The sequence below is a fragment of the Octopus bimaculoides genome, chromosome 5 (genome assembly GCF_046866305.1).
Source record: "Octopus bimaculoides isolate indiv1 chromosome 5, ASM4686630v1, whole genome shotgun sequence".
In the NCBI taxonomy this organism is placed as follows: domain Eukaryota; kingdom Metazoa; phylum Mollusca; class Cephalopoda; order Octopoda; family Octopodidae; genus Octopus; species Octopus bimaculoides.
The window spans coordinates 111422362-111437009 of NC_142932.1; the positions used below are offsets into that span (position 1 = coordinate 111422362).

A 14648-nucleotide genomic window follows, 5' to 3' on the forward strand; every position below is an offset into this window, starting at 1 on the left:
ATACTAAACATAAAACTCTAATGATAAGTACCAAAATTTAACTTATCAAAGGAATTCTGTGTTCAAATTGATTAATTTGTTGTGAATAAAACGCATAGGAATCCCCAAAGCAACTTTAGATGCTGACATTTCCCCGTCTGGTTGATATTGCAAGAATAAATTGGTTTAATACAAACAAAGATAAAATTTCTATTATCTGTTACACAAAATACAATATTTTTTAAATAAGTACACAGAGAGGATTTTATTAGGCTTAAACTCAAATCTAAAGACTCCATTAACTTCATTCTTTTACCTTTCAATTAATACTATTATTATTGATGTTTTTATTATTTTTGATTGATTTGACTCAGGTTTGTTCATATTCTTGGTAGAATTTACATGGGCAATGGGTTATTACCTGTAACCTTAAGCATCAGCAAGCTTTCAATAGTCTTTCAAGTGCTTAAGACCCTCCTGTTAATCTTTCCTGTCGCTAAGAGGCAAACTTTCTGTAGAAGCTCTACAGAGCATTCTATTCCAATCTCTGTCAACCATGTCTACATCTTTGCTCATAGTTCCCAATGCACCAATTATTATTATTATTATTGAGTGAGAGAGCAGAGTATGCCATCAAGTGACACTGGGGTAAAATATACGAAGCCCAGTATACCCATCATGACTACCCGTCTGATAAGGATACACCAGGCACATGCATCACAACCATATGTGCGCGACATGGCGATCTCATATCAAGATAAACAGTGCATGACCTTGCAGGTGGGGCCCAGTTAGAATTTTCTTCAGGTCGAGTAGCTCATCCTGCTCAGAAGGTCCCTGAATAAGGGTTGTTTAAAGATGCTGAACAAAACACCTATGTTTCCAAAGGTGAATTATCCAAACCCCAAAGAATTCCCCCTGGGCCGGCTCTTGTGCGGGTGACACATGAGGTTTTTTTCGAGCAGGATCGTTGCCGGTGCCCCTGGACTGGCTCATGTGCGGGCAACACATGAAATCCTTCAAGCGAGATCGTTGCCAGTGACCCTGGACTGGCTCTTGTGCGGGTGACACATGAAATGTTTTGAGCGGGATCATTGCCAGTGCCCCTGGACTGGCTCGTGTGAGGGCTACACATGAAATCTTTCGAGCGAGATCGTTGCCGGTGCCCCTGGGCCGGCTCTTGTGCGGGTGACACATGAGGTCTTTCGAGCGAGATCGTTGCCGGTGCCCCTGGGCCGGCTCTTGTGCGGGTGACACATGAGGTCTTTCGAGCGAGATCGTTGCCAGTGCCCCTGGGCTGGCTCGTGTGCGGGTGACACATGGAATCTTTCGGGCGGGATCGTTGCCGGTGCCCCTGGGCTGGCTCTTGTGCGGGTGACACATGAAATGCCTTGAGCGAGACGGGATCGTTGCCAGTGCCCCTGGACTGGCTCATGTGCGGGCGACACATGAAGTCTTTTGAGCGGGATCGTTGCCAGTGCCCCTGGATTGGCTCATGTGCGGGCGACACATGAAATCTTCCGAGCGGGATCGTTGCCGGTGCCCCTGGGCTGGCTCTTGTGCGGGTGACACATGAGGTTTTTCGAGCGAGATCGTTGCCAGTGCCCCTGGACTGGCTCTTGTGCTGGTGACACATGAAATTTCTTAGAGCGAGATCGTTGCCGGTGCCGCTGAACTGGCTCTTGTATAGGGTTCTGGGATTTTTCGAGCGGGATCGTTGCTGGTGCCCCTGGGCTGGCTATTGTGCGGGTGACACATGAGGTTTCTCGAGCGAAATGAGCGTGGCCTTTGCCAGTACCGCCTGACTGGCCTTCGTGCGGGTGACACGTAAAAGCACCCACTACACTCTCTGAGTGGTTGGCTTTAGGAAGGGCATCCAGCTGTAGAAACACTGCCAAATCAGATTGGAGCCTGGTGTAGCCATCTGGTTTCACCAGTCCTCAGTCAAATCGTCCAACCCATGCTAGCATGGAAGGCGGACGTTAAACGATGATGATGATGATGATGATGATGATGACATGGTTATGATGCTCCCCCACTACTGCTCATGATTAGAGATGCACATATCATCAGCCATTAAGGGACATGCTCAACTGGTTAAAGTTAAACAACTGACAAGCAAATCTGTGGTATTGAGCAGAATATTTGCTGTAGCCCATCTTTTTAAACCAAGACAAAACAATGTACATGATAACACTTCCAATCAGTTAATTTCAAAAGCCATAAGAGCCACTGTCTGGTACTGCAATTATTATTATTATTATTCAATTTTTCTAAAAACAAAAAACATTCCTTACCTTTGCACGTATAAGGTATGGCGGGACAATCTCAATATCAAGTTCTTCACACATTTTCTTGCTTTCCATGATGATGAAGTCACCTGCCAGCGGGGATTTTACAATTGCTAAAAATAGAGCACAAACATTTTATACATCAGCATCACCATTTTAACATCTGTTTCTCCATGCTGGCATGGGTCAGATGGAGTTTTTAACTTGGAAGATTTTCTGTGGCTTGATGCCCTTTCCGTCACCAACATTCACTTGTTTCTAATCAAGTTAATATTTCCTCATGCTCAGCCATGTTTTCACAGAATACTGGAAATGGATGGCACTGTCTGTATGAGAGTGACACTCATTTACAAGAATCATGCAATGTAAAATCAAGGAGACACAAACCCACAAACAGTTTCTGCCAAACAAATCCACTCACAAGGTCTTGGTCAACTGGGACTATTGGAGCCACACAGTCACAATTATGATATATATATGAAGGCTGATCAAAAAGTAACAGGACTCATCATCATCGTTGTTGTTTAACGTCCACTTTCTCTGCTGGCATGGGTTGGACGGTTTGACTACGAACTGGAAAGCCAGGGGACTGCACTAGGCCCTTATATGATTTGGAAAAGTTTCTACAGCTGCATGCCATTCCTAATGCCAACCACTCTGAGTGTAGTAAGTGCTTTTTACATGCCACCAGCATGGGTGTCAGTCAGGCAGCACTGGCATCAGCCATGCTCAAATGGTGCTTTTTACGTGCCCACATTTCAACTTGGAAGATTACATCTGTGATGCATCTCCTGGGGTCAAAGCTTAGCTGTATTCCATCCAGGTTTGCTCTATCAGATCAATGGGCTATGGTTTTCTCTATGACCTTAATAATTTGGTCTAGAACTATGGTTCTTCTATAGTTGCATCTTTCTAAGGTATCTCCTTTGCCTTTGTAATAGTTTACAATAATACTCCTATGTAAGTCTAATAGGGCATGACAGTTTGTATGACTTGATTATCTGGGTGATAATTGTGTATCCTACCCCACCAGATAGTTTGAGTCTCTTCAAATATCCCTGTTAGACCTGCAGCTCTCTCTTTCTCTTCATGTCCTTGAGTGCTTTATCTACCACACAGCCATCAACAGAATTGCTCGTCTCCTGCAGGATCGCATAAAGTAGCATTTCTTTATCCTATGTGATCTCCATGTTCAGCAGCCTTTTTTAATAGCACTTACATGCTACTTTCTTGTCTTCCACGTCGATGGTAAGTATGCCTTCATCATTCCAAATACACTTCTCAGTCTGATCTCTCATTGCAATTCTAAACACTTTAAGCCTCTGACCTGCAATTTGCAGGACATGCAAATCTTTTTCTTTCTGCCTATGCTTTAACCAAGTATATTTGCGACTTAACTTCCTTTCTAGCCTAAAGCTCCCTACTACCACCTTCCTTCATGAATATTCATGATGTTAACATGTGTACTGAAATATACAGATCTTCTTATCAGATAAGATATACATATACACTCCTGTAATAACAGCACAGATGCAGAGCTATATCTATAGCTGTTTGCTTTTACTCAAATATGCATGAACACAAACATACCAATAATATATACTTTCACAGACAGCACACACATAAATATCTACAAATATTTGCATATATACTCTGGTGTTGATTTGAATCTGGACCACATATAAAAATGGTCAAAACTTTGTGTGTGTGAGTGTATATGTATATATATATATATGTGAAAATGTGTGTGTGTAAATATGTGTATGATTCACATTTGTCGTAGCTGTTACATATTTTCTAGCTACAAAATAACAATACTGTTGATACCATCAGCACTTAATGTCTTTTTTTTCCATGCTGCCATGCTCAACAGGAACCAATGAGCCAGAGGGTTGTGCCAAGCCCTGTCTGCTTCAGCATGGTTTCAACAGCTGGATGTCCTTAACACCAATGGAGGTTTTTTCCGTGGCACCAGCACTAGTGAAATCAAGTACTCGTAAGACAAGACCACTCAACTGAGTGGGGATATAATGTTGAAGGATGTGAAATTATGATAGGGGAGACAGGAATAGATGTCTTGCTGAAGAGGTGAATACATGGCTTCCTCCAGTAGAGAGAGAGAGAGAGAAGCAGACAGACAAAGAGATGTGAAGTCAAGGTACAAGGTAAGTAGGCAAGACAAGATCACTCAACTGAATGGGGGTATAGCGTTGAAGGATGTGAAATTATAAAAGTGGGGACAGGAATAGATGTCTTGCTGAAGAAGTGAATACATGGTTTCCTCTAGTAGAGATGGAGAGATGTGAAGTCACGGTACAAGGTGTGTAAATAGGCATTTTAATGTGTGTTTTTTTTGCCTATGATGCAGTTAAATTAATCAAAGAACATAACCTACCTTGTGTTAAAACATAACCATCATAGACAGGCACAGCTGTAGTATGTGTGGCACCACTGTCCAAAATTAACCCTGTTGAACGGCCATTTGCAAAACTGGAAACCACTGTTAAGGAATCACTTAGATTATATTTTCAAGTCCCCACCCACGTCCAGTTAGCATAGGTTTGTAAAACTACAACCTTAATCAATCCTTTTAAAACAAATATAAAATGACTGCATTAGAGATAATTTATGACAATGTACTTGTTGCAGTGGAGATATTGATGAAAGTGATGATATACATATAGATATATACGAGTGAACCTCCTCCTCCTCCTCCTCCTCATCATCATCATCAAATATCCTGCATGCCACACATTTGATTGGAGTTACAAGTATATAACGCTTTTGTTACCATATTTCTGTTAAGATGCTTTGTGTTTCTTTCAATTAATTTTAAATATAACAAAGAATTTAGTAAAATAACTTAGTTATCATTAAGCTAGTGTTAGGAACATAAACTGTGATCAAGGTTTGGTGTAAGACTTTAATTCAGAACTTTTGAAAACAAAGACATTTGTACTACGGAACCAGAAGCAGTTTCATCCAGGTTAGCATCGAAAGGGTTAATTTGTTTGTTTCATGGATCTACATTGCTTTGTTTCATAGATCTGCAAGACATGCTCATCTCATCAGATATTTGTAGTTGGAATGGAGAGTTTGAAAGAAATTCAACATGACTTCTATGTATTTAGGCCCCTATTATTCAGTTCAGGTCATGTGATATTAATGCTGTTAATTTCAAAACTCCTTCCTGAACAGGATGGCAGTCTGTTACAAGGCTAATTTCCCAGATATTGCTGGAACTCATTTACACCTGAGTGGACTGAAGAAATGTTTGAGGAAATGCTTTACTCAAGAACACAATGCACTGGCTGGTTTAGGAATCAAAACCATGATTTTACAATTACAAGTATAGCACACTAACCACAAGGCCATGGTACTTTCACACTGATCCAATTAGTATATATTAGTTTCAAATTTTGGCAAAAGGCCTGTAATTTCAAAGGTGAGTGTAAGTTGATTACATTGGCTTTAGTGTTCAACTGGTACTTATTTCATCAACCCAAAAATGATGAAAGGCAAAGTTAACTAGGATGGAATTTAAACCCAGGAAGTAAAGATAGATGAAATGCTGCTAAGCATTTTGCCTGGCATACTAACAATTCTGCTAGCTTGCTGCCTCCCAATAAGTATATATACTAAATGAATATATGAAATGCTTTTGCAGAGTTATGATTACTTCCCTTGGTGAACTTTGTAGATCAATGCTGAAGTTGGATTCATATCTTCATTAAATTTTTAAGGCTAGATACACACATAACTAAACATACTTTACTGCGTGTTGCTTATTAATCCAAATATTAACATGACAATTACAACCAAATATCTGACAACTGAATATTTCTGGATATTGATATGTTTTTAGACTGTTTACTCATTAAAAAAGGTATGTGCTACTTAAACCCCAACTAAAATCTTTAAAATTCCATTTCTGATATTGAAATACTTTTAAATTTAACCTAGTAGAGAATTATAATTCAAACGTTTTCATTTTGAATAATTTCTACACCGAAATCAATGGTTCTCAAATCTTTGTAACTCAGTGCCACCTGTTACCAGATGGTATTTTACAACTCCCTCTCTGCATGTTTGCAGGAAAAAAATCTCTAACAAATCAATAGAGAAACTAATTTTGTACAATGGTTTCCTCATCAGGGTCAAAAACTTGGAGGGTCACCAAAGCTATAAAGAGTAAGCTACAGACCTTTGCCAGTGACTAGATGAAATTTCAAACATAAGTTTGTGAGATAGAATGAACCAAACTCTCATCAATCAAGAAATTCTGAAACGGAAATGGGGCTGGAACGGTCACACTCTAAGGAGATCTCCAAGAAGAATTGCAAGACGAGTGTTAGATTGGTAACCTGAAGGGAAGAGGAAAGTTGGATAACCTTGTAGTAAGACATGATAATTTTTTTTTTTTTTTTTTACTGTAGCACAAGTTAGTTGTTTGAGACAGGCGCTGACCAGTTAATGTTGGCGTTGCGAAAATTCAAACATCAACTTCCGCCCAAGTCTAAAGGGTGTCCAAAACTAAAAGTTCAGTTAGTTGCTGTGAAGACAAACTGTCAACTATGTATTTTCCAGCTGCTCCTTCTATCACTTTTAATAGAGCAGAGGAGTTTAACTTAGTACCATTTTAGTCATTATGACCATTAAGCCAAAGTTGTTTTAACCACTCTGGAGCAATTTCTCTCTTCTCCATTTGTCATTTGTCTTCGTTTATTTTAAGCTGTTACGAAGCTTATATCGTTATTACCGTGTTTGCTGAAATTGACGTCTAAAGTAAGATTTATATCTACATTATGACATTTGTCTCACATTGTATTGTATAACGGAACTGATATCAGCTTCAACTTGAAAAACCTTTAAATTGTAGAAAGTGCAACTGAATTTATTCATGTCTTACAAATGTTATTCCTCCAGACTGTACGTCTACAACCTGATGTTTTACACACACCTCATTTTCTCCCGTAATTTACGTTTGTTCAGCGTTGCTCACATGGAGGATGAAGAAAAAGCAATCATTCTCCCTTGGTCTGAAATCAAGGAGGTAGCCCAAGACCATATCCACTGATATGAAATTGTCACAACTATGCTTCTTATGGAGTAATGTGGACTAACTTTTCTCACCATCATCATCTAATGTCCATTTTTCATGCTAGCATGGGTTAAAAAAGTTTGACAGAAGCCAATGAGCCAAAGGACTGTGCCAAGCTCCAATGTTTGTTTCTATGGCTGCAAGCCTCTCCTAAAACCAGTCACTTTACAGAGTGTGCTGGGTACATTTTACATGGCAATGGCATTAATGAGGTCACCAAGCAACTTACAAGATAAGACGCCTGCCGCTATAAAGTCTTTTTCATATTCTTTTAAGCTACTTATCTTGAAATATAGCTGTTAAAACTTTGTTTCAACATTTACCACCAAATATTAGAATTTACAGACATAAGATATTTCAGAATTGATGACAGAGTGCACAGAGAAAACTGTGAACTCTTTTAAGAGGAAAGTTAATCGCTGTTATGGAGATGAGTTGCAACACAGAATCTCTTGACCCTTTAGCACTCAAACTATATTTGGCCCAAATATTCTACCTGTTTTATGTTCAAACTGACCAGATCCAGTCTCTGACACCTACCCTGCAAAGTGTCATTCTAAAAATAAGCAGTCACATCTTCGAAATCTCAAAGTTATGAGATAATACAGGATTAACTTTATAAAATGTGAATAAATAATTATTACATTTGACAAAGTAATAAGAATGCTGAAAGGTTAATATACATAAATAGGTAAATTATCACAGATTTTGTTTTCTTTTACACAAACATGTTTTATATCAACATATATCTGCTTTGATATTTAAAGTTATAATGCTGAGACCCCCTTCGGTCATGACTGACCATGGAATTGCACCTAGAAAGATACCCTCCCAGGCACAAGTCTGGGCAAGGTTGTTTATAGAAGACTAGCAGTCGCTCATGTATACTGGTCTCCCCTCTCCATGCCACCAGTGTTATCCAAGGGAAAGGCAAAGGGGCCGACACAGCTTGGCACCTGTGAAATCGCAACTCATTTCTACAGCTGAGTGAACTGGAGCAACGTGAAATAAAGTGTCTTGCTCAAGAACACAACATGCAGCCCGGTCCGGGATTCGAACTCACAGCCTTGTGATCGTAAGCTCGATGCTCTAACCACTGAGCCATGTGCCTTCACAAAGCTATAATAATCTAATAAAAATAGGGAAATACCAATACTTTGCATGGGAAAGCTGAAGACTTTCTGGTTTCTGCAAAAGTAATCTCAGTAGTTATAGGCACACTAGGAATTGCGTTGACCCTTTAGTATTCAGATTACTCAGTCAAATGTATAGCTTATTTATTCACATTGTTTTGAATAAATCTACACTATCTCATAACTTAGAAATTTTGTTAATGTGATTATTTATTTTTAGAATGACATTGCGTAGTAGGTGTGAGAGGTCAGATCTGGCTGGTCTGAACATAAAATACTTTGGCCAGATATGGCTGATCTGAACATAAAATACTTTGGCCAGATATGGCTGGTTTAAATGCTAAAGAGGTAATAATAGAAATCTGTTCTAGTAGGAACAGCAAGGATTGCTTAAAAGGTCTTCAGCACCTAGGGAAAATAGGTGTGACCTTGTATCAAGGACATTGATTCTAAATGTAACACATTTGTTCATACTTTAACCCTTTTGTTACCATATTTATTTTGAGATGCTTTGTGTTTCTTTCAATTAATTTTAAATATAACAAAGAATTTAGTAAAATAACTTCGTTATCATTAAGCTAGTATTAGGAACATAAATTGTGACTAAGGTTTGGTGGAAGGATTTTAATTCAAAACTTATGAAAACAAGACATTTGTACTACAGAGCCAGAGGCAGTTTCAGCTGGGTTAGTATCGAAAGGGTTAAATAATTATCTAAAAAGTTAAAATAACATTAAAAGGATACGCAGAAAGAACAGCATTTTTACAGAGGAAGAATGCTGGAACATTATATTTCTCAAACATGACTTCAGTTAATGTTTCTCGTTTAGCTTTTGTGTTCCACTGGAAAATAAAAGAAAACAAACCTAGATATAAACAAGTAAATTAGAATCAGAGCTGTACAGAATTTGATGACATAAAAGATGCAGGGGTATATTAGATGTACCCCAATTACAGTAGTACATATTCAGAAAAGAAAGTTTTAGAACATTACAGAATGTGTTATAGGTCCAACTTTGTATATAAAATCCAGGGCAATTTTTTTGAGACTTGGTAGTGGAGAAAAATGTGCATACCAAATGCTACCAAATATGGTACATCCTCCATATTGTGCACAACACATACAGTAAATTGAGTAAATTGACCCCATTTTATATTTTTAATTTCACGCATTTGCATTGTTTGTTTTTGATTTTGTTGGCTACACAGTATAGTAGGGTCAGTTGGGCACTGTCTGTGAAAAAACAGCACCATGACATAATTCACTCTGCCACAAATTTGGAAACAACATGCTGTAGAGCTTGGCATTTGCACTGGAAGCTCAAATATAAACATTTCAGAGTATTTGGGTGTCAATCTGAGGACAGTGCAATCTGAGGACATGCACCGAGAGTGATAGAAATCAAACATCCAGTCAACATCATGGTGTTTGGAGTGATCACTAGTGATGGCAATGTTATGCTTCCATTCATCTTCCCACACAGCCTCACACTGAATACAGAGGCCTACACCAAGTGCCTGGAGGAGGTAGTGCTGCCCTGGGTCAAGCGGGTGGCTGCTGGAAGACCCTATGTCTAGCAACAGGATTCTGCACCATGTCACACAAGCAGGAGAATCCAGTCATGGCAATTTTTGTGACCACATCATCCCTAACATCTGGCCACCTAACTCCCCACACTGCAACCCCCTTGATTATTTATTATGTGTGGGGCACAGTTGAGCAAGAGACCAACAACACAACTTGTAACACCAAAGATGAACTGAAGGCAAGGATTATGACAGCATTCACCAACTCAAACAAGGAGACCATCCAGAAGAGTTGCAGGAGATTCCAAAGTAATCTGGAGGCTGTGGTTGAAGTCAATGGCAATTCTATTGAATAAATTTACTCTTTAGTATTTCGAGATATTTTTATGTAATTCTGGTAAATATATCTGTTAAAATGAGATGTCAGTGTTATTTTCATTTTTGCATAATTTAAACAACAGTTTACTCACCACACCTTGTAAATGAATTAACTTCCTTTTATTTGTTTAACAGAAAAAAGAACAAAAAATATCACATGACTTTTTAGTAACATCACATTAGAAGTTATCTGAATTAAAATTAGAATTTATCATTATCATTTATTAAATGATGTTGCATGAAGCAGTGCTAAATATATTTTATTCAATGCTGCTTCATGCAACATTATTTAATTCTAGCTTGAAACAGCGTTTTGCACATCAGCAAAAGTTCCATATGCTGATTTAACAAGAATAACTGTTTTCTAAATGGATTGTGAGCGACTGATTTGGTTTTCATAGCTGATGAAGCAAAACAACACAGAAATGTTACTCAAAACAAATGTAATTCAACATATGCCTAAGTGGAGAATTTTCTTCTGAGACTATCTCCACAGCTAAAAGTTTTATTATGTCTGAATACATTCGAACGTGTTAAATATGATCTTAAACGAATATATTACGATTTATTTATGTTTATCCATTAATTAAACAGATTGAAATTTTAAAAACTTACAGCAGGCTCTGACATCATGACAGGATGAAGATGAGGTTCAGATTTAATGTGACGAGAATACACATAATCAACCATCTTCTCATAGGTTTCCCAGTTTTCAACTGATTAAAAGAGAGAAAACATTAAAATAAAATTTGAGTTTAAAAATAATACATTTCTAAATCTCTCAGAGAGATTTATGCAGTAGTGATACGATGAAGTAGTTGTATGCTGTCAACTTAATGTGACAGTCCCCTGAAGGGAATAATACTACTGTTGATTAGACCTATAGGAAGCTGCACCGCTTCCTGTCGGCCTTGACACATTTCCTCTGTCCTTATGTTTACAAGGAGGCGCTTGTCTCCCCCCTTGTAAACATAAGGACACAGGAAATGTGTCAAGGCCGATAGGAAGTGGTGCAGCTTCCTATAGGTCTAATCAACAGTAGTATTATTCCCTTCAGGGGACAGTGCCGATGGACTGGCTCCTGTGCAGATGACACGTAATAATACACCATACAACTACTTCAGAATTTGAGTTGCACTTTTAAATAAGCTAATATTAAGTAAATGTATGAAAAATACAGCAAAACTTGGAGTGGAATAAAGACATTAACAAAAGGGGAAAAAAGAAGTAGTGGAGATAAAAAGGTGTATTTATTCTTTTATTGGTTTCAGCCAATGAACTGCAGCTATGCTGGGGCACCAGAATGAGACAACTGGGCACAGATGTTTGGACACTGATGATTTTTGACTGGATTGGTACTGATCCCATTTTAGTGATTGTACTTTTTGGAGTTGGAGGAGAGGACACAAACACACACAAGAATATGTACATACAGATAAGAAGAGGGCAATAAGAGAGAGACTGACAGACAGACATTACAATTTATTAATTGAAATTATTGATATAACCATTTTCGCATACATAAACACAGAGAATGCAGGAGGGTGAGAGGATGAAAGATACATTAAAATGCGTGATGTCATATAAGTCAGTGTCGAATCAGCAATGCCAAGTAAGTGATGCCAAAACAGCTGTGCCAAAATGACTCATACTCTTAGAGCACTGCCTTCAAAGATTTAGTTGATCATCTCAACACCAGTACTTATTTCAGCCCATTTTGTGCATGTGTATGTGCCTGAGTGTCTATGTATGCATGTGTGTGTACCACTGTATTGACCAACATCACAGGATGGTAGTAAACAAGGGTCACTATTACATAAATATGTTGTCCATTTCCAGTCTTCTGTGAAAAACATGTCTGGCCAAGGGGAAACATTACCATGCTTGGAAACAAGTAAAGATTAGTGGCAGAAAGGGTATCTAGCCAAAGAAAATCTGTCTCAGCAAATTCCATCTGACCCATGCAAGCATGGAAAAGTGGACATTAAAATGATAATGATGATGACACACACACACATGATGGGCTTCTGTGCAAAGTTTCTTCTACCAAAATCAACTCACAAAGCATTAATCTATAGTAGGTGGTATTGTCCAAGGTGCCATGCAGTGAGGTCAAAACAAGAACCACATGGTTGTGAACTTATAATCACACAGCCATGTCTGTGCCTCATCTGTATTTTCAGAAAAATTTTGAACAATGACATGATGAGCTCAATTCCATTGAGAATGCTCTGAGTCTCTGAATGATCTAATAATGATGATATGATAAACAGCCTAGTAAAATATCTATGACAATGTATTGATAGAATTGTCAGAGTATGGAGATAAAATGCCTTGTTCTGGTTCTTTACATTCTGAGTTCAAATCTCACCATGGTCAACTTCATCTTTTTGAACCTCCCGATGTTGATAAGATTAGGTTCCAGACCAAGATGGTGAACTGACAGAATTATTAGAACGTTCAACAAAATGATTTGTGATATTTGTTCTAGTTCTTTTACATTCTGAGTATCCAACCAGTTGTGGCAAACTTGTCTGTATGTTAACAATACTCATCATAGCAATGTCTTTTTCAAGGAATATTCTCTAATGGTGCTCTAGATCTTTCAAGAAAACATCAATGAAATGGCAGAGGAACCACAAAGGTGTGTCAGGAAAAAAATTCTTAACATATTTTGTTGTTTTGTTTCAAAAAAAGAAGTTACGACTTACTCATGCCATCTTTCAGGAATGTAGATATTTCCATTCCTTTTCTTGGCACCTTCAAATAGTTAGTATCAATATAGTACTTTCTTTCATTCTTTGGCAAACTCTCAGCTTCATTTTCTGTAAATGGAACCTCTTCATCCACAATCCCAACAACACTTGGGAGTTCAGCCTAGAAAATAAGTAAATAAGATTTTCCCTAAAATTTCAGATAATAAATTTAAAACAAACATATTCAACAAAAATATCAAAAAATCACTTACACAAGTAGAATACTGATTAAATGAGAAATATGGAAAGCATCTAACAATGCTGAAAGTTAAAAAAATTTATTTTATATTTCAGGTGCAAAGGCCCATCTTCAGAAGAATACAGTCAAAGATCCTGCCGTTTTGGATAGTTTACACCAGACTATCCAAAACAGCAGGATCTATGATAATCCTGCCATCTATCAAATGGCAGGATTGTCTTCTGAAGATAAGCTTTTGCACCTGAAATATAAAAATTTCTTAAACTTTCTGCATTGTTAGACGTTTTCTTTATCTCTCATTTCATTCTTCATTCTACTTCTGTACTACAATGCTTCAAGCAAACTACAATGCTCATTAATAACACAGTTGTGTGTCCACAAAAATGGTCAATGTGTCATCGTATATTTAAAAGCCCCTTTGAGCATCTGCATAATGATGATCAGTGAACAATTTACACATCATTTCACTCAATGAAATACCTTTCCACATAATATTTACAAAGTTTATTCACCCAAGTGGAAGGAGGAAAAAAAAAAAAGGAAAATTACTATTTCATTGCAACAGAGTAAATTTTTCAAATATTTAACTTTCAATCTTTTTCTCACATTATTCGCTGTCTTGGGAAATAACCGACTTTCTGGCTTTCATTGGTGACCAGAGAAGTTACAGAAGTTGGGAGGAAATATGTTTGAGACAAAGTAGGAAAGATTAGAGAAAAGGTGGACACATCAGAAAAGAGTTTGCAAGTTCAAGAGAACAGGAACTGTTGTGTAACAGTAGAAGAAACAGGGAGTGGATACAGCACATCATTGGTCTGGTTGTTGCTATAGACTGTAGAATGAAAGCTTATCTATGAATTGAATAGGTTTATTTTGGATGCTATGTAGTATGTTTCTGTGTATGCAAGACACAAACACTGATCCAGACATACTATGTGTAAGCAACACTCTGAGGATTGCACTGGTATTCAGTAGGTTTCCAACAATTAAAAACTGAAGTATTTTCTAATCATGACTATTCAAGAGAAAAGACCTAATCAGCAGCATGGTGTTCTTCTGCTGCACAACAACGCCTGCCCTCATATCGCCAATATGACCAAGGAAGCCACTCAAATGCATGGCTGAGAAGTGCTGCCACACCCACCGTACTCTCCTGATTTGGCACCAACGGATTTCCACCTCTTTCGATCTCTTTCAAATGCTATGCGCGGAGTTTCATTCAATATTGATGCAGAATTGAGAGCTTGGTTGGATCAATTTTTTGAGTCAAAATCAGGTGATTTC

The 14648-nt window shown here is 38.0% G+C and overlaps 1 protein-coding gene across 1 annotated transcript in view; it reads right to left on the reverse strand.

Annotated features, from left to right (window-relative positions):
* LOC106871757 (actin-like protein 6B) overlaps positions 1 to 14648 on the reverse strand; it is a 103513-nt gene that overhangs the window by 38863 nt on the left and 50002 nt on the right. Inside the window, exons 4-8 of the mRNA XM_014918392.3 lie at positions 13121 to 13286; positions 11025 to 11125; positions 9250 to 9347; positions 4666 to 4760; positions 2277 to 2383 (exon numbers count right to left, since the gene is read on the reverse strand). Of these exons, the coding sequence (XP_014773878.1) occupies positions 2277 to 2383; positions 4666 to 4760; positions 9250 to 9347; positions 11025 to 11125; positions 13121 to 13286 (567 nt within the window). The remainder of the gene's footprint in view (positions 1 to 2276; positions 2384 to 4665; positions 4761 to 9249; positions 9348 to 11024; positions 11126 to 13120; positions 13287 to 14648) is intronic.